The sequence below is a fragment of the Euprymna scolopes genome, chromosome 2 (genome assembly GCF_053919585.1).
Source record: "Euprymna scolopes isolate OS-2025 chromosome 2, ASM5391958v1, whole genome shotgun sequence".
Classification (NCBI taxonomy): Eukaryota; Metazoa; Mollusca; class Cephalopoda; order Sepiida; family Sepiolidae; genus Euprymna; species Euprymna scolopes.
Window position 1 is genome coordinate 12392901 of NC_136483.1, and position 22500 is coordinate 12415400.

General features: G+C 31.2%; 1 protein-coding gene across 1 annotated transcript in view; it reads left to right on the top strand.

Annotated features, from left to right (window-relative positions):
* The first annotated feature begins 234 nt into the window (after positions 1 to 234).
* Positions 235 to 22500, top strand: part of LOC145288607 (uncharacterized) — a 75699-nt gene continuing 53433 nt past the window's right edge. The window contains exon 1 of the mRNA XM_080136341.1: positions 235 to 3735. Coding sequence (XP_079992467.1) covers positions 2034 to 3735 — 1702 coding nt within the window. The 5' untranslated portion in view covers positions 235 to 2033. The remainder of the gene's footprint in view (positions 3736 to 22500) is intronic.

Genomic DNA, 22500 nt, shown 5'->3' on the forward strand with positions numbered 1-22500 from the left:
TTCAATAACTACGATTTATTTGTTAGTTATTATCATTTTATTTCTTTAATCGAAAGGCAACCGTTTTTTGTAATTGAAATCATTTGTGTTTTCAGTTGAATTGGGATTGCATTAATGTGGGAGTCACTAACATTATCAGCAACTTCGTCGCCCGTTCGTCGTTGGGTGTTGAGGATAAGGAAAGGGAAAGAGAGGAGGGAATAAAGGGGGAGGTTTTGGAACAGAAGAGAGAGAGAGAGGAGAGAGGGAGGTGGGGGGACAGACGGAAGAAGAAGGCGGAGTGGAAAAAGAAACATACGCTCGCACGCATGCACACTGCAGTTCCCGTTCACTCGACAAATGTTTGTCGCTCGAACTTGACGGCGTCTGCGAAACTTTCGCCTGCGACGTTTTTCATCTATTTATTCTTACGAAACAAACAGAAAACTTAATAATAATAAGAAAAAAGAAACAACAACAAAAAAAGGGAAACACGGAATAAGCAAGGAATCGGCACGCGGAAATTTCTTATATAAAAAAAAGGAACTAAAAGATAATACATAAAAAAACAGTTTCTATGTTGGATAAAAACACATTTTGCGCGTAAAAAGTACTTACAATCCTAAAAAAATTTTTTTTTTTTTAACAAGAATTATTTACAATAAATTAATAATAATAATAATAATAATAATAATAATAATAATAATAATAATAATAATAATAAACAAACTACCTTTTAATGTAGTTTGGAACGCTCTGGATTGTAATGAAAAAATATTACAATTTTTTGTTTATATAACTCTGAACAAAAAAAAAAGACAAAAGAAAAAAGTACGAAAAGCAACACAACAACAACAAAAAACAAAAACAAAACAAATAACAGATATTGTCTAAAATCAAAAATTAAAACAACAAGAAACAAAAAAACAAAAAACAAAAACAAAAAAAAAACAAAAACGACAATATCTGTTAAGGAACGATAAATAATTCGGAATACTACAAAAAATACGAATTGGAATTTTCGATGGATCAAAATATTATATATATGTGTGCGTTTGTGTTGGTATGTATACATATATGAGTATGTATTTTTTAATATAAAACAACTGAAAGAAGAAACCAATTCTTCTAAAGGATTTATACCAATTTGATAAAAAGAAAACGCTGCATTTTGAAACCCATTTCGTTTCAATTATTTAAAACCAAATCAATGCAAAATTCGCCGGATTTTCAACATCTTCGGTTTTCGGCGGTTTTGGGGAAAATCAAACTTGTGAGTTTTTATTTTTAAAAATAATCGGAAAATCTTAATTTTTTTATAATTTGCCACGGAAAAATACAAACTTTATTCATATATATTTATATTTATATATATATTTATATATATATATATTTATAAATATATATTTAGTTATATATATATATATCGAAACGACCTATCTCTCTCATACTAACTACACACAGCAAATTTAATAAAACTAGACAATCTTAAACAAATCTCTTCAGCTATATGTATATACATATGTATATGTATATATACATATAAACCAATTCAGTTTCCACGCACATTGCATACAAACAAGTGTTAATTAACACGTTCAGTATTGCGAACATTAGAAAATGATTTTATTCTATTTAAACATGTTCATAAACTTTTAGTTAATAGCAACTTAAAAATATTTTAGTGAATAATTTAGAGAATATTTAAGGATGTTTTTCTAATAATTTTATGAACTTTCTGAGAAAACATTTAACGAACTTGAATATAAATTGAACATGGAAATTGCTATTTAGATTTTGTTGCTAAGGTAGACTTGATACAACGCATGTTTTTTATTAATCTATATGCGTGTGTAGGTGCGTTTCAGTTGTAGACAATTTAATATATGTTCAAAAAGTTGTAGAAAATTTAATATATGTTCAAAAAGTTGTAGACAATTTAATATATGTTCAAAAAGTTGTAGACAATTTAATATATGTTCAAAACTCAATACAGAAAAAACGTTTGAAAGAAAAAAAGGAACAAGGACATATTTTGTTTATATTTCCTGAAGATGGACCTTCAGTCCGAAAAGTCGAGTAACAGAATATCTGGCACTTTAATATCTGGACAAAAAGTTATGGACGACGAAGAAATTAAGGTGGACACTGATTATAACAGCTACGAGATGGACAGTGGTGATGAAGAAATCCACAAAACCCGACAAGGCTCGGACCTTAGCGACAATCAAAGCGAAGGGGAAGAGAAAATGGCAAGGTCAACACTGGCCCCTACCCCGGTGTCCTCCCTAGTGTACAGCAATTCCCCAACTTCGCCCCTCCCACTCATTGGACACGCACGCTCCCCTCTGACCCCCCATGTCCATCATCTACACATGAACAACCATTTAAATCTACAGTTTCAGAATAACAATACCAGTGCTTCGACTAATAATATACATAATGGTCATCAGCAGCAGCCACACCTGCATCCGGCTCTGTCCCCACCGCGCACCAGCCAACACCATCGACATAATCATCACCACCATCATCATCATCATCACTTGATGCAGCATCATCATTCGCCTAGTAATAATGATAATAATAATAATGATAACTCGCCTCAGCATAGCCCTAGTCATGACCACAGCGGCAGTAGAAACTTACTAGGTAGCCACTCTCCGCCACCGACTGCGCAACCATTAGCGCTATCCCTTTCGCCGCCCACGTCACATCTCCATGGCAACAGCCACAACAATACCAACGGCAACAGCAACAGCCACCACAACCGCCACCAACACAACCGCCGCCACCAACACAACCATCAAAACAACTGTAATGACTCCTCCTCCTCTCCCTCTTCCTCTTCCTCATCCCCTTCATCGTCCTCCTCCTCCCCGTCTTTATCCCCTCCCTCCTCCTCTCATCTCCGTCAGTCGCACCTACTGGAAGCTGATGCGGAAGAGAACAGCAGCGACGAAAACATGTCGACGACGGGCAGCAAAGCCGGAGACGACGTTCTCGACGTCGACGACGTGGACGTCGACGTCGACGTCGGCGGCGTTGGCGGTGTCGGTGGTGGGAGCGGAGATGACTTTTTAAAACTTGGCGGCAGTCGCCCAGGTGCCCTCTGCAACAACAGCAACATCAACAACAACACACACAACAACAACCTCATTAACAACATCATCAACAACACAAACCACCACCACCACCCTCTAAATAACATCAGCACCGCCACCACTAACCCCACAAATCCTAATGGTATGACCATTGGCTCTTTGGTCCCGAACGTCATTGGCGGTGTCGGGTCTCTCCTCCGTAGTGGCAGTGTCGGCGCTCATCATGTCAACGACAGCGCCGGCATCGGTTCCAACTACGAGGACCGGCTTTTGGTGCCGAAGAGCAAGACCCCAAGCAAGAAGAAGAACGGCGAACAGAAGGTTATTCGCTTGAATATTAACGCCAGGGAGCGAAGGAGGATGCACGATTTGAACGACGCATTGGATGAGCTACGAGCTGTTATTCCCTACGCACATTCTCCATCGGTCCGTAAGCTCTCCAAAATCGCCACCCTCTTGCTGGCCAAGAACTACATCCTGATGCAGGCCAACGCCCTGGAAGAGATGCGAAGAATGATCGCTTACATGAACCAGACGGCGCCGACCCCTACCTGCCTGGACGCTTATGCTGCCTTCGGTCGCCTGCCTGGCGACGTGAACCCCGCTGAGAAATGTACGTCTGTGTACTCGCGGTCTGCCCATCACAGGAAGTCTGGTGGGTGCCAAAAAAACCGCGGCTTTGCTATGCTTTGGTTTTTATTTTATTTTTACTTTCCTTTTTCTTCCCTTCTCCTCTAATCTCTATCTTCTCCCCCCCACCCTCTTCCTTTTTTTTTTTACTTTTATTTATTCTATTCAATTGATATGTTGTATTATTTGCGTATGTTTTATCACTTTTACTATTGACTAGCGATCATCAATCTTACAAGGAAGTGACGTTGATTTTGTGGTTAATAACACGAACTGACAACCAAGGTGTCTCAGGTTCGAATCCAGTTCATTCCACAAAAATCACTTTAACTTTGAATATTGACAAGATTCACATGTTCACTTCCGTAAACCTGATGTTTTTCTTGAAAGAATTCTTACTAGAAAAATATCAGGGAAACCAATGCCAACGATAGAATCTTGGGATTCATACGATAGGATGATTAGTCTTATCATGAGATGTCTTCAAGATAACAGTTGGACACTAATATTCTCCAACTAATGCTGTTATTAGCGAAGTCAATTCTTATCAGGTCGTTGTAATAGTGTTAACTGATTTATAGAAGTGACATTTTTAATGATTCTAATTTATTTTATGCATATTCTTATTACTTAAACTGTGATTAATTTATATTTTTTCTTGCAGAATATTAAAGCATCATTCATATTTTTTTGCAATATTCTCATCCATATTGACGTGAAAACATCCTTTTTTTTAGTCAACAGAAAGAGAGCCAGCTTCCATCATGATAATGCTCGTCCTCACACAGCACAACTGATTAAAGATCTCCTCGGAGAATTTAGTTAGAAATCTCACCTCATCCTGCATATTCTCCTGGATCAACTTCCTCTTATTATCACTTCTTTCGAGGATTGCAAAATCTTTCGACGACCTTAGGTTAACATCGCAAGATGAGATTGTAGATGAGTTAGATTCGTGTCATCAATATCTCCAGAATTTTACAGGAGAGGCATTTATAATCTCGTTAGTTATCAACAACAATGGTTGTAAAGATTTTCAAAAGAGCACATTCTCAAAATGAAATGTTTAATCCTAAAAAGCCTTTTGTATCGACCTAATATATTTGTTCCAATACAGATTAATCGTTTTAGAGAAACTTTAATTTCCTTCATTATAAACCGACTTTGTGCTGAACTTTTTCACTATAGTAGGACCAATAACTAAGCATTCAAACTAAGATTGCCATCTTGTAGAAGCCCAGAGTATCTAGTAGAGAATGCTGTTAAGTCACCAATGTTGACCAACATCACTTCTGATCAGTTTGTAGCTCTCCAAAGTTTGTTCGTCCGAGATGCGCAACCTGATCAGCAATACACGTGCAAATTATATAAGTACTTAGTGATAACTATATCATTATCTATATTATTATCTATATTATTATCTATATGATTATCTATATTATTATCTATATTATTATCTATATTATTATCTATATGATTATCTATATTATTATCTATATTATTATCTATATCATTATCTATATTATTATCTATATTATTATCTATATGATTATCTATATTATTATCTATATGATTATCTATATGATTATCTATATTATTATCATCTATATTATTATCTATATTATTATCTATATTATTATCTATATCATTATCTATATCATTATCTATATTATTATCTATATTATTATCTATATTATTATCTATATCATTATCTATATCATTATCTATATTATTATCTATATTATTATCTATATTATTATCTATATCATTATCTATATGATTATCTATATTATTATCTATATTATTATCTATATTATTATCTATATCATTATCTATATGATTATCTATATTATTATCTATATCATTATCTATATGATTATCTATATTATTATCTATATGATTATCTATATTATTATCTATATTATTATTTATATTATTATTTATATTATTATCTATATGATTATCTATATTATTATTTATATGATTATCTATATTATTTATATTATTATCTATATGATTATCTATATTATTATTTATATTATTATTTATATTATTATCTATATTATCATCTATATTATTATCTATATCATTATCTATATTATTATCTATATCATTATCTATATTATTAACTATATTATTATCTATATCATTATCTATATCATTATCTATATTATTATCTATATACAAAGTAAATATATCTGCGTATATGTATGTGGCTATCTGTTTTGGTATTAATTGCCAGTTAGATCTTTGAGCAAAACTAATGGTGTATTTGAAATGAATAGGTTCATACGGAAATCTTAGTACGATTTTAAAGCATTATAATTTATTTCTCTTATAATTTAAGGAAACCCCTGTTATTTTTTCAGCTAAAGCGTATATGCAACCAAAACTGTGAGCGATGTTTCTGACAAATCTGGGGATGGTAATTGCTGTTTTCTGGGTTGGAATCCATCTATTATAGCATTTAGCGTTGGCTAGTTTTCGACCTTGAAGTGATATTTTTATATTTTTGCATCAAGTGGCCTCATGCATTGTCAAGAAGCATTACCATTTAAAAATATTTAGCCAGAAATACGCCCTGACATGTATTCAGATGTTGAATTTCTTGTTTGCGACATCTGATGAGAATTGGCCGTTAATTATCGAAATTCCGATGGTTTTATCAATTGTTTCATGTGAAAATTGTAACGATTTTTTGTTTTAAATTAATCATAAAAATTGACAAAATTATTTTCTCTGGCTTTTCTTTCAGGATGAGAAAAAAAATAACACCTTTTTACTACTGAATTTTGTGAATTATTTATTAATTTTTTGTTATTAATTAATATTTTATTGACATAGTTATACCTTGAACAAATCCATGTACCTCTGCTAGTTAACTAATTAATCTTACAACAAAATTACGTCGAAGCACTAATTCTATTTATTTATTTATAAAATTAAACTTGGTTAATAATTAGATCAGTGATTTTTAGAATATCAGGTGTTGTAATCAAACATAGAGGTGCATAGACATGATGCTGGGGAGGGGGTCAATCTGGTGACAGACTAAAGTCCTGTCATGGGGATGGGCACAAGTCATCCATTCTGCAGAATGCTACACAAATTTTAAATAAGCGGGTGTCTGACAAACTTTTGATTTTGAAATAAAGTATAAAATACGAATTTCTGAATTTTTCAAGATTTTATTGTTTACTGATATTTTATTGTCCTAAGAATTCACCAAACAAAACTCTGAGCAACGCCGGAAGGACACATTGGGTACAATATAATAATCAATAAAAGTATTGATTCTATAATAATAAATACGAAATCTGCATTAATTAAAATCTGCTGCGATATGGATATATACTTCATGAAGGCTAACTAATTTGCATATTTCTTTGAAAAAGGAAAGATCATTAATGGATTTCTAATTTTTAATGGCTTTTTACTGAATGATTAGTTTCATTGAACTATTAAGCTCCGTTTAATTTAGTCATTTTCTGCATTTTGTATAGTTGCGTAGAATTTATGATAAAGTTCTACCAAACGCATATATATATATATAGAGAGAGAGCACTGTAAAAGTGGTGGACACATGTTTAAATAAACATTTGGCGAGATAATTTACAGGCGCCGCTCCCGTGGGTCGATCGGTAGAACTGCTGACTGTCAACGCGATGGTTCCAAGTTCAATCCTCGGCTTGGGAGAGGTGCTAGTCTAGCGGCACCGATGAGTTGTGATCCAATGAAACCAGATTGTATGTCGATGACTATATATATATATATATATATATATATATATATATATATATATATATATATATATATATATAAGTGATATTGTATCTCTGTGTGGAAAGTCTCTACCAAACTCCTCTCTTAATGTTTGAAACTTAATATATAGGGGATTTGGACATGTGGAACAAATTCGATCCGTTTTAGCAGGTAAAAATAGGTGCTAAGTGGGTTAAAATTAAAAAAAATGTTTACCTTGCCAGAAGTAAGTCTACTCAAGCTGTTACTCCTGGGCATATCCCCCCCCGGAAAACACATTCATAGCTAAAGTCGTTAGATTTTTAACTGTTCATATTAATCTGACGATAACGACTCTGGAGTGCTAAATAATGGCTAAGGTTGGAGTGTTATACGTTTTGGCATCGATTCTTGCTGATGGTACCCATGTCATGTGTTTTTCATAACTTTTGAAATTATTACTATTAGATAAAATATAACAATCAATAGAGAATTGGTTCTAAAATAATGAATACGAAATTTACATAATGTTCACTACCAAAAAATGATGAATTTCTTAACATTGGAAAAATTCAAAATATAGTTTTATGGAAAAGCCTGTCAATTATAATTGCTATTTTACTTTTTACTTTTTAAAATTCGAGCAGCCTTCTTGCTTTAATGAAAAATGTGTTTTTTATAAAAATAATAAACTTTTTAACAAGTGTCTTTTTCGTTGCGATATTTTGAGAAAAGATATATCATGTGTGGTTGTTTATCAAAATTGTCAATTTGTTTTTATTAATAAAAGCAAATTAATAAAAGCAAATTAATAAAAGAGAATTAATAAAAGCAAATTAATAAAAGAGATAGAAATGGTCAAAAGATGAAAGTCATTATAACACAATTTACATGCTTGTATGTTCCCCATAACACGATAAATTTTAATTTTTCTTAAATAAATTTTCAATGCGTATTTTCCACTTCAAACTTCTACTGGAGAGAACTTGAATGCCTACTAAGCACTATCCCTGAGTGTCTAAGATCTCTCTCTACAGAGGTTTTTCAGGAAAAACCGATATAGGGATATTTCCCTTACAAGTAAACCCTGACTAAATATTCAAAATAATATAGTATCCATGGCCCAAATAAGATCTCATCGCTATAGCTAACCCGCACGGTCTTATGCGAGGCAGTAAGCAGCTTTTCTAAGCGATGTTACCTTAACTTTACAACTCTAAATAGGACACCCCACCAGAATAGATGAATTCTTGTCCTGGATTCCAGTAAGACCAAGAGACCAAAAGAAAAGATACTCTATAACGCTGTTAACTAGTGAATAAGTGAGAGAAAAACTAATAATTCTAACTTCTTGATTAACTCAACGTTTGAGAGATAAAAGAGAACTGCAATGGAATATTCGAATATCTATGCATCTGACAGAGATATCATGTGTTAGCTCCAAGAAGGAGCCCCCCCCTTCATTTTCGATAACTTCGACTGAAGTAAAAATAATTCCAATATAAGTGAATTACGGGATATTTTTGCTGTCAATTTTAAACGTTACTGAAGTGAATGATTTTTAAGGTAAAAAAGTCAAGTGTTCCCCTAGTCGAGAAGGTATACGTGATCAGCATCATTTACTCACTTTCACACGAGTCAGTGTCAGTGATGGTTCACTGACATAAATCAGTGGTGTTCCCTGGAGTCTAAGTGACAACAACTCTCCCCAGATCCACCTCTCTTTCAATAACAAAATCACTTTGCGTTATCACAATAGCGGTTTATCATTGAATTCTCACTAGCAACAGCCAGTTTTCTTCGGAATTTGAGTGACAATTAACTTCACTACGATCTAGTACTCGTCGTACCTTTTCAATCGAGGTCTGATCAGTGCTATTCTTCCTCTGTGTTTTCATACCCTGTGACCCTTTATGTCAGTTTTGTATGGTATCATCCAGACTGATATCATCATATGCATGTGTATTATTATTATTATTGTTATTATTATTATTCACAAGTAGTCTGTACACAGGCCATCATGAAAGATTTCTTATTGAAGCCAACCTGTGATTTTCCCTGGAGTCTGAGTGATAACAAGTCTCCCTAGATTTCTAGTACGCTTCACCTATTTCTATAACTTGTTTTTCACTGGAATTTGAGTCGCAATAAGCCCCAATCCTCAAGGTCTCAGTCCTCTTCAAACTCAACCAGTGGGGGTCTGGTTAATGATTCCTCTCGTCGGTCTTTCTATCTTCCTTGACTCTCCACGACTATTTGGTGTGGTTAATGCCGACACTTTTAGTGTGTGTGCGCGCGCGTGCGCATGTGTCGATTTAACTTACAATTATACAGTTTCAGTATTTTTGATTCCACGTGGTGTTTCTTTCTGTTTCACTTCTGTAGCAGTTTCTATGTCCGGCCAAGCGCTTGTAGTTCATGCATATTAGTTTCTGCATTCAAGGGTTTTCTTTAATCTTTCAGACATTTTCATTACTGTTATCCGTTGTGCCTTACCATCCATCTATCTGATTCCGATTACTTTAATTCTTTTTTCAATTTTTTTTCGGAACTGTTCCTAGTGCTCTCACTATTATTGGTATTATCTTGACCTTTTTATTATTATTATTATTATTATTATTATTATTATTATTATTAATAATAATTTTTTTTGTAAATAGTACAGTAGCTAATACGTAAATTTCTATCTCTACATAGCCTTAACGATTATAGATAACACAGAAAAATATTTGTGAAATTTCATGAAAAAGCACACTGCGAGAGAGAGAGAGAGAGAGAGAGAGAGAGAGATTTAAAAATTGGAATATTATGAGTTTTTATGGAAATCGCCAGAGACTAGGCGTGAAGCCACTTGATGTAAGAAACTAACAAGAATGAATAATGATTATTGCAAAGACATGAGATGCCTATTAACCTTAGTCTTGAAAAGACCAAAGTTGTAGGCAGAAGGAAAACAGTGAGCAGGAAGAGAGTTCCACAAAATTGCGGTTATTGGAAAGAAACGATTCGAATAGAAATTACGATGAGGTATTAAAACAACGAATTCGTGGAGACCACTAGACCAATGAGTCAAACGAGCTGGAACAAAGGAAGCAGAGAATGAATTAGGCGATTCTGAGGAGCACATGCTATGATAGTATTTGTAGAAAAGACTGAGACTAGCAACATCACGTCTGTGAGAGAGGGGTTGCAGTGAAAAGAAAAAATAAGTCCAATCACATTACAGATACATTTCTGCACATTTTCTGCATATATTGAATATCTAAATGGGGCAGAGATTCACCAGCCGAAATACGACAACAGTAATCCGTACAGTAGATTTGCAGAGATAGAGAGTAACCTCAGGTGGGAGAAAGTGTTTGGACCAAGATAGTGAACAGACTTTACGAGAAGCAGAAAAGGCAATGGATTTAATAGATAGACGCTAAGAAAATTTTGATGAGAAAGAAAAAGTAATTTGTTTAATAATATCCATACACTTCATTTCGAATCTCTTTCCGTCGATTCGCTCGCTAACAATAAGGTGAGGTGCCCATCTCCCAAATATTTACTTTTTTCTCTCATGTGCATGCAGATGACTGTGCATGATGTGAATGGAACTTTCGTCGGTATCAAGGGCATTGGATGGTAACGTCTACGTCACAAACAAATTTATTTTGTACTTCTATTTCGTGTGATTCTAAAAGCTTATTTCAAAGACTTCGCGTTACATGTTGTTAGCCTGTTTATACACATTTTCGGGATTAGCTAGTCTCCCCCATCTCCATCTAGTTAATATGGCATGTTGAAAACACGCTTTACTTTAAGTGTTTTGTTAGTATTCTTAAATATTTAATAAACTATATATATGTGTGTGTGTGTGTGTGTGTGTGTGTGTGTGTGTGTGTGTGTGTGTGTGATTAATCCCTTGCTACCGGATTCAAATCTCCCGACTGCCAGTAAATGTGACACCCTGCACTGATGATTCCTGAGAAGATAAAACACAAGTATCTGTAGGTATTTAAAAATGATTATAGCAATAATTATGTCAGCCCGTTTAAGAACTTGGTTTTTATTGTTGTTTTTAAAGTTGAAGTGAAAGTTGGCGTTTCAAGCTCGCATGGGCAGATCATGATGTTTTAACCATTAGATCATTCTGGACGGATATTACGACATTCAAAAATAAATGTTTAATTTCAAGAATATTTCTCGCGGTTAAAGTAGGTCGTGTGGTCTGTTCCTTGCTAATATAGTTAGAGATGGCTTCGTAGTCGGGTTCGAATCTCCCGACCCCGACAATAATCGTGACACCCTATACTGATTATTCCCGAAAGGATAAAATACCAGGGTCTGTAGGCATTTAACATCATTATAGTAATATATATATATATATATATATATATATATATATATATATATATATATATATATATATATATATATATATATATATATTTCTCTGGAAATATGATAATTTCACATATATTTAACTCTTTTATATACTATTTCTTAATTTATGAAGCTCAATATATATATATATATATATATATATATATATATATATATATATATATATATAGAATAAATTAAGAGTACATTGGAACTTTAGGCCATTATCAAGTCAATAAAGGTTACAGAATGAGGATTAAGGGAAAGGGTTATTTTATTCTATTGCTTGCTACTCCTGACCGGGTAGGTTTACCTTACTATCGGGAATTTATTTTTCAGTTTCATTTTATATATATATATATATATATATATATATATATATATATATATATATATATATAAGTGAAAGTGTCTGTGTATCTGTGTGCCTGTGTACATTTCCCTACTCAATAACTCTGTCAATTTTTAGTCTACAGACTCGAAATTTGATATACAGGTTACTGAGATTTGGGAAAATCGATGTCATCGGTTTTTGGCCAGAAATTTGGCGATTAAGGCGTCAAAGTTCAACGATTTGACCTTTGAGAACTCTACCAAACTCCTCCGACAATTTTGGTTTTACGCACTTGAAATTTTAGATATACGTTCTTTGGACATGGATCTAACTTAATAACTTGATTTGAGCCCAAAACAATAAATTTTAAGGGATCATAATAGGTGTAAAAGTTAAAAAAAATCGACCTCTGCGGTCTCTTCCAAATTACTCAGACAATTTCTGGTCTAAATATTTGAAATTTTACATAAAGAGTATTCAGAGATAGGGCAAACTTTTTCATCAGTTTGGGTTGAAAATTTTTAGTTACCAATATATAAATGTATGTATGTATTTATGTATGTATGTATGTTTGCATGTCTGCCTTAAACTTTCAATAGAGGCGACGAATTTTACCAATATTAGTATCGTTTTAAAGTTCGACCTTTCATACGACAAATATCGAAAAATTGGCTAAAAACATTAATATCTTCGCCTTCAACTAGGCACTTTTCTACGGTGAGGGTCACTTTTTTCGCCGATATTTTTGAAAGTTATCCTCTCCTTTAGATTGTCTAGCCTTAATTTTAAAAAAATGTCGTGTCCGGTTTGGCGGTGGTCGTAACAGCATAAACGTTAGGTTTTTCCCCTTTCTTTTCCTCCTTTGCCGTACGGGTTCGAGCCTGCCTTCCTACTATCACTTTTTTTTTTTTTGCTCAACATACACGTCCAAACACCCGGGCAACGCCGAGCTGAAATGCTAGTATATTGTATAGAAATCTCTTGTTTTGTAAGTTTATATTTTTAACTAATAGTCTGCAATTAATACATTCTATTTAATCTTTATATGCAATTCTGACAGATACTACCATCCCGGGTCAGAATCGACCTGGGAGTAATGCCAACTAAACAATGACTCTTCACTCCACCAAACTCCCAAATCAGGGATCTCATTATCGGATGCACTTTAACACACACACACACACACACACACACACACACACACACACACACACACACACACACACACACACACACACACACGCGTATGCGTGTTTGTAAAGAGAGAGAGAGAGATGAAAAGAAAGAGAGAGTGCGAGAGAGAGAATGAGAGAGAGGATTCTAATATACAGGTGTTCTGGTTGCAAACCCTTCTTTCAAACAAATATTTTAATTTTCAGGTGCAGTCGATGTATTAATAAAGCCATTATTTCCAAATTGCTTACGAATCGCTCTTGACGGATTGTATTATTGTGTTATTACTTTATTTTTCATTTAAATATTATACATGCATAAAGAAATAATTGGATATGTTTGTTGTGATAGATAGTAATTAATCATATCAAGCATGTTATTCAGAAAGAGAAATAGATTTGTTATTCTGTAAGATTTATTGCTTCTAGTAGTTGTAAAAGTTTTTTTTAATTTTTGTATTAATAATTATTTTTTTGTTGTGGCGGTGAGAATTAGTTTATTTTTTGAGGTATTGTTTCTTTTAAAAATGTATGATTTACTGGCATTGGTTCCGGAAATATGGTGTGTGATATAAAATGCGTAGCTTTCATAGTTGAGTAACTTCTATTTCTTCTTCTGTGCACCTAAAAGCATAGGGAGCTTCCATGAAAAAAGTTTCTTTCCTAGGACTATCCATCTGTGTAGCACAGCTGCATCCAAGATGAATACAACATAGTCGCTTTCAAATCCAATGTAAACAAATTTTTGTTGAATCGTCCCCTTAAATAATCAAATTCTATCCAATTTCCACCATCGTTACTAATCAACACGCTGTTGTCTCATTGTCCACTCGTAGTTGGCAGGAGAGCTAATATAAAATATTGGATTAAAAAACTAGACATTACAGTCTCTGTTCGGTGTATCAAAGTTTCATCGGTCTGAGCATACGGCCCCCAATTTTTCTTGAACTTTTCAATCATTGAACGGTGCTGATAATTCGATCTTGCAATGATAAGAAAGTGATGAACCTTCAATACCCCAAATAGACATGTATATATCTAAACAGTGACCACACCCTGCTAGACAGGATATATATATATATATATATATATATATATATATATATATATATATATATATATATATATATATATATATATATAGTAGAAATGGTAATTAATAAAAACTGAAGAAAGTGCTCAATACTGTTGTAGAGCAAATATGCGTTTTATTTTTTATTACCGTATCTTTCTGTTAAATTACATTATTGTTTCAGCTACCCGGCCGTTTTTTTGGCCGTCTGTAGCTTCCTCAGACTTTTACAGAAATGTTCGTTATGATGGGAAGAAAGAGTGAATGATGTCAGGGGAGGGGTGCGATCCCATAATAACGAAAATCTCGATATATATATATATATATATATATATATATATATATATATATATATATATATATATATATATATATGTATATATATATATATCGAGATTTTTTTATAAACATTAACAATTATACATACGGATAATAGTGTTGCATACTTACGCAATCATCAGTGTAGTGAAGTAGTAATCATTACTATTCGGGAGATTCAAATCAAGTCACAAAGTCACCCTTGACTCCGTAGGCTAACATTCTACCTTCAGGCTGCCAGAAATTTATATAAGAATTGAGGGAAATTAAATATCTAGAAATGCCAAGTCAGCGGGCATAAACGGTAAACAATCAGAGAGTATTCAACAACAGGAAGTAAGAATATTGCATTTTGCGCTTAGGCTGTAATTGAAAATAAATAATTATATCAAGATCAAATATTACGCAAGTATAAATCATGTAGAATATCTGCATGAATATAATTGCACGTAATAGTTAACTAAAGATGATCATCCCATAAGAAAACCGAAAAAACTATTAGGGAATTAATTAAAATGAATGTTTAAAAGAATATGCAAATTAGCTAGATCTTTTGCTGGTGAATGCAATTTCCGCGACCCATATATAACAAAGTTGTATTTTCTTTTTAAATAAATAGAAAAGAGGGGTTTTAATATAAATATCAACACACACACAAAAATAAATAAATTTATAGGAGTATAGATACATTAAACAATTTTTATTGAGCAAGTTTTTTTAGGAATCCAATGATGATAATTAGTATCCAATGAAATTACTTGAATTTCGAGAATTTGCAATAAAAATAAAGTCATTGAACATCAAGAATAACAGAATACATTTTTTTATATTTACATTTTAAACTATTTTAAATAAGAAACGTATATTGAACACGTTTTGCATTTATTTCCAAGTAACACCTGATGCCCCAGCTAATAATGCTATGCTTAAGGAGGCGGATTATAAAATTAGTATCTATAATGTTAACTTAAGTGCAATTACCGTGAGGAGGTAATCATTTCTCACGAAAACAGCTATTAAATGAGACTGGTTATCTATCTATCTATCTATCTATCTATCTATCTATCTATAAAATTGAGATTTTCCCCCTCTGACATTATTATTAAAAGTCTACTTTTTCCATTTAAAAATTACTAAAACGAGCTTCCTAACATACCCAGTCATGGATTTGCGAGCGACTTCATGAAGATTAACTAATTTGCATGTTCTATGAAAGACGTTCGTTAATGATTCATATTTTATGATTTCTTATAGGACGATTAGTTTTATTGCACTATCACATTCAAGCCTATTAATGCATAGTTTCCACATTCTGCATAATTGCATAGAATTTAAGATATTGTTGGTGTGTGTGCGAAAAGTTTCTACCAAACTCCTCTCCGAATATTTGGTCTACAGAATTGAAATTATATATATAGCGTATTTGAGCACACTTAAGATTTGTTTTTTAACTGGCAAAAATTGTTGCAAAGAGGATAAAAATTAAAATTCAAAAACATTGACCTTGGCCTGGCGTAAGCCGACTATACCCGTTTTTTTGATTAAAAGTTATAGGTTAGACAACGTTTTTTTTTTTAAATTTATTTTCTTCAGTTTTAAGTACGTATGCATTTAGGTCATATGCTTACGGACAAGGTTAGATAGCATTGTGTTTTGGTTTCCATCCTAACTGATGGCATACAAGTTATTTTTTACGTTTGAAATCATTATATATCAGGTCTAATATAATAATTGATAGAGACTTGGCTCTATAATAATACATACGAAATCTGCAGGGATTAAAAGATAATATTTAAGCGTTTTTTTACGACTGGGCAACGCCGGGCGGTCTATTAATGGCAACATATATCCGGTGAAGATACTGTAACTGATTTATAGGCATTAATGTCAAAAGCTCGTTTATCACTCGCACTGATGTTGTGATCTTACATCCGTATTTGCTTTTATTCCTGCGTGTTTTCGTTCCTTTTTATAGACATGGCACGTTCATAACTATAGTTTGCAGATTCAGTTCTCATTCTAAAATAAGGAACACGTTCCTTAACTCTTTAATAAACCTATCACATAATGCATCGCTATTGTCACAAATTATTTATCAAATAGTTATGTAAAGCTGTTCATAATACATTATTAAAAAAAAAAAATCTGGGCGGAGAGAAACGCCAATTAATTTCCAGGCAATTAAAAGAAACTTAAGTGGGCGTTTCCGACGATGACAGCTAATTATCACACAATAAATCTCATTGGACAATCACAAAAGAAATTTAATTACCTTTATTGTGCTTTTAGACACTTTCATTGATTTTCCCATTTTGTTAACAACAACAACAACAACAACAACAACAACAACAACACACACACACGTGGTGTAGAAACTTACGTAAATTAAATAATCAAACACGAATATGACAATAGAAAAAAAAAAAAAAAAAAACAACAACAAAAAACAAACAATCGTTTTAAATTAAAAGTTTAAAAATATCACCCGAGAAGAATAGGTTGTTGTCGATTTGAAGCATATCTGTCACGTGACTGATTATTTTCTCTCACGGTATATCAACCTCTTGAATCTTGTAATACCAAAACATTTATTGCATATTAATCCGCAATGCCCGAGTGCGAAAGAGTTGTTTGTTTTACGGCATATCAACCACTTTTATGCGGTTAATGCCGAAATGCAACACCTATACTTTATTATTAATACAATACAATGTTCTATTTGCACATAGTAGGGGGTAAATTACGGATTCATACCGCTTAACGGTATTAGTACAGAAATGGCCGATAAGATCAAATCAGTATCAACACATTGTGTATATATGTTAGCAGCATTCGCCATAGGTGGGTTTAACCGGCTTCCTCCGAAGGAGAAAATATCAAGGGAATATCAAATTCACAAGCGGTCTAACTCGCATATATATCCCGATCAAGGGAGATGACGACATTAGGTTTTGGAAGTTGTAGTAGAGACGCCCTCCCACATACAGCGCATGGTATTCCCAAATGGTAACCCATCTGTTACCGATCAGATTCAGCATTGCTTAACTTCCATAATTGAACGAGAACTGGTGTGTCAATGTGATTATGACGTATGTGCACACATTGTGTATAGCATACGTTTTATTGTTTTTGTGCTTGTGTAGATTTGTGATATTTTAAATATACACATTTCAGGTGGAAACATTATTACGTACTTACGTGTCATGTTAAATTTAGTATAAAATCCAAAAATTACGAAAAATGATCCAGTAGAAAAACAATTGCAATAAAAATAGAATTTATCGAAATATCGAGTTTTATCGTATGTTTTAACGTAGAAGAGGTGTGCGACCGATTCAGTATGAAAAGCTGCTTTATCTCCTTCCACTTAAACTGACTTAAATTAAGGGTCCGCCATATTAAATCACATTTTTAAAGAACGTAATTTTTTTTGTTTATTATTAAAAATATATATATATAGCATATCTACTGAATCATCTTTCTAAAGTTTTGGAATATATATTAATTTCGACATGACACTTAAGTACGTAATAATGTTTTCACCTGAAATGCGTTTGTTTAAAGGATCACTAATTTACGCAAGGACCGTTTTTTTAAATAATTAAAATGAATACATATTCTTTTAGGAAATAGTGAAGGATTGGCCATAAATTTGAAAGCAAATAAGGTTAAAATCAAAATTTATTAAAAATTAGAAATTAAATTAAAAAACAAAAAAATAATGAACAATTGTTTTAAAAATTAGAAATCAAATTAAAAAACAAAAAAATAATGAACAATTGTTTTAAAATTAGAAATTAAATTAAAAAACAAAAAATAATGAACAATTGTTTTAAAAATTAGAAATTAAATAATAAAAAAATGAACAGTTGTTTTAAAAAATAGAAATCATATTAAAAAAAAATAAAAATGAACAATTGTTTTAAAAATTAGAAATCAAATTAAAAAACAAAAAATGAACAATTGTTTTAAAAATTAGAAATCATATTAAAAAAAATAAATATGAAACAATTGTTTTAAAAATTAGAAATCGAATTTAAAAAAACAAAAAAAATAATGAACAATTGTTTTAAAAATTAGAAATTAAATTAAAAATAAAAAAATGAACAATTGTTTTAAAAATTAGAAATCATATTAAAAATAAAAAAAATGAACAATTGTTTCAAAATTGGAAATCAAATTAAAAAACAAAACAAATAATGAACAATTGTTTTAAAATTAAATAAAAAAATAAATAAATGAACAATTGTTGTAAAAAAGAGATAATATTAAAAAAATAAAAATGAACAATTGTTTTAAAAATTAGAAATCAAATAAAAAAATAAAAAATTAACGATTGTTTTAAAAATTAGAAGACAAATTAAAAAAATAAAAAATGAACAATTGTTTTAAAAATTAGAAATCAAATAAAAAAATAAAAAATTAACGATTGTTTTAAAAATTAGAAATCAAATTAAAAAACAAAAAATGAACAATTGTTTTAAAAATTAGAAATCAAATTAAAAAACAAAAAATGAACAATTGTTTTAAAAATTAGAAATCAAATTAAAAAACAAAAAATGAACAATTGTTTTAAAAATTAGAAATCAAATTAAAAAACAAAAAATGAACAATTGTTTTAAAAATTAGAAATCAAATTAAAAAACAAAAAATGAACAATTGTTTTAAAAATTAGAAATCAAATTAAAAAACAAAAAATGAACAATTGTTTTAAAAATTAGAAATCAAATTAAAAAACAAAAAATGAACAATTGTTTTAAAAATTAGAAATCAAATTAAAACACAAAAAATGAACAATTGTTTTAAAAATTAGAAATCAAATTAAAAAACAAAAAATGAACAATTGTTTTAAAAATTAGAAGTCAAATTAAAAAAACAAAAAATGAACAATTGTTTTAAAAATTAGAAATCAAATTAAAAAACAACAAAAATGAACAGAAATCAAATTAAAAACAAAAAAATGAATAATTGTTTTTAAAATTAGAAATCAAAGTAAAAAACAAAAAATGAACAATTGTTTTAAAAATTAGAAATCAAATTAAAAAACAAAAAAAAATGAACAATTGTTTTAAAAATTAGAAATCAAATTAAAAAACAAAAAAATGAACAATTGTTTTAGAACACATGTTACAAACAAAAGCAAACTTCAAGAAAATAATAAGTGAAATTGTTGTGGTATTTGACAGTCGGACAACGCCGGGTAGACGAGCTAGTAACATGTGATTTTTATGTAAATTATTTAATCTTCGTATATGTATTATGTATACAGCATAATCACGTTGACATACCAGTTCTCACTGGATCACCGCAGTTAAGCAACGATATGACCTGCACAGTACTATATGGGCGACCATTTGGGACTTTCAGGTGCTGTATGTGTTCTCCGCTTATCTCGGCATTGCCGATTCAGGAGAGGTATGGTTGAGATTGTGCAACCCTTGCCTCACAATTACATTCGCAGCTGCCCTTACAGGGGGTATCCTTTGTCTTTCGAAACTGAATGGAGGCATCGATATTTAATCTTCGATAATACAGTGTGTCTCAAAAATGTAGAAATGTACTCACACTTCAAATGGCAATAAAATCTTTATTTGTGGATATAAAGTGAAATGCAATAGCTTCGAAATACATAAGACAAATGTTATTGACGAATCATGTTCGCAAATGTGCAAATTGATGATCATCATGGTCTAGACAACGCTGATAATAGTTAAAGCGTGAGAACATTTTCAGAGACCCTGTATTTAGTAAAAGTTAATTGTGATCAAGAAAAGATGGCGTTCTTTAAAAGTAAATTAAGTTTGTTTAAAAGATGGAGAAAGGGAGGCGAAGTTAACAATGTTCAAAAAAAGAAAAGGAAAAAAAGAAAAAAAGAGACGTCGAAATAGAAAAAAAAGAAAAGGAAAACTGATATGTTTTTTATTTCAAAAGAAAGAGAGAAAGAAGCTAAAGAAAAGTGTAAGAAGATAATAGGAAAAAGCAGAGAAATAATAAAAACTAACGAAGTCTAAAAGAAAGAAAGAAAGACAAAAGAAAAAAAGGATAAAAATAGAAAAAAAACCCAGAAAACTGACAACAAATATATATTTTTTTTTATTTTTGAAAGAAAATAAGAAGAAAGGAATAAATAAGTAAATAAAAGGAAAAATAAACAAATTAACGTAAATTAAAGTGTAAAAAAATAGAAAGGAAAGACGAAAGAAAGAGAAATAAAAAAATGAGAAGAAAGAATAAATGAAACAGAAAAAGAAAATACAGTTTTTAATGTAGTTTTTAAAATATGAAGGAAATAGGAGAAAAAAGAGTGTAGTAAATTAAATAAATACTAAGAAAAAATAAGGAAAGAAATAAAAAGAAAAAAGAAAGAAAAATATAAGATGTGAAAAAAGATGGAAAACATAAAAACAAAATGTCTTACAAATATAAAAACAAAATGTCTTACAAACATAAAAACAAAATGTCTTAAGATATAAAAACGAAATGTCTTACAAATATAAAAACGAAATGTCTTACAAATATAAAAACAAAATGTCTTACAAATATAAAAGCAAAATGTCTTACAAATATAAAAGCAAAATGTCTTACAAATATAAAAACGAATGAAAACTAAGAAATAACTTAAATATAAAGAATAAAAGATAAGAAATTCTTTGAGTTTACAACGCATCAACATTTCGGATTATTAAAGATACAAACAGCTTTATTCCAAGATCCCCGGATTTTCTTTAAAAAAACTTCTTAATCTTCAGTCGCTTAAGGTGATTCGCCATTAAACACTTAATAAGTTGGAGAATTAATGGTGCGCGAAACGAAATAATGAAGTTATTAACCCTGAGTATTGTTCATGCTTATTTCGCCAATGGTAATCTTAAGAATATAAAAAGTATAAAAATCTATCTATCTATCTATCTATCTATCTATCTATCTATCTATCTATCTATCTACCATTCTATCTATCTATCTATCTATCTATCTATCTATCTATACCACCTGTGGATTTAATATTCGCTTGAAACTTTCTCCTTCGAAGGAAGCCAGTTCGGCCTGCCTAAAGTGAATGCCATACAACAAACAAGCAAAACAATTTTTCTCTATCCATCTCTCTCTCTCTCTCTCTCTCTCTCTATATATATATATATATATATATATATATATATATATATATATATATATATATGTTTTATTTCTTTTATTACCGTTTTATATGTTTGGTTACATATGTTTCGGATGTTGGATCGTGTTTACGACCTAACAGCCTCGTCAGACCTTGCATGCATGCATTTTTGAATAAAAAATAAAATGAGTATTAAACCTTTTGTGAAAAGAAAAAGAAAAACTAAAAATAAAAATTTCAAAACGTTATATATATATATATATATATATATATATATATATATATATATATATATATATATATATATATATACACACTAGTGTTTCATCCTTTCGGGAATCATCAGTGTAGGGAGTTGCGATTATAGCCGGCCGGGAGATTCGAAATCGGCCACGAATCCATCTCTGACTCGATTAGAAAGGAACAAATCACACAGTCAATGCTAACAACGAGAAAGATAGTTGAAATCAACATTTATATAAATGTCAAGACGGCTAGAGTGATCTTATGATTATAACATCATGATCTATACACGCAAGCTTAAGTGGTCGACTTTTTCAAATTTCACACAAAGCTAATTTATATGTCTGGTAGTGTTCTTAGATATGTTTTGCACAAAAAATTCATCCGATAAGTATTGAAAATCGAAAAAATTCGATCTTAAAAATAGT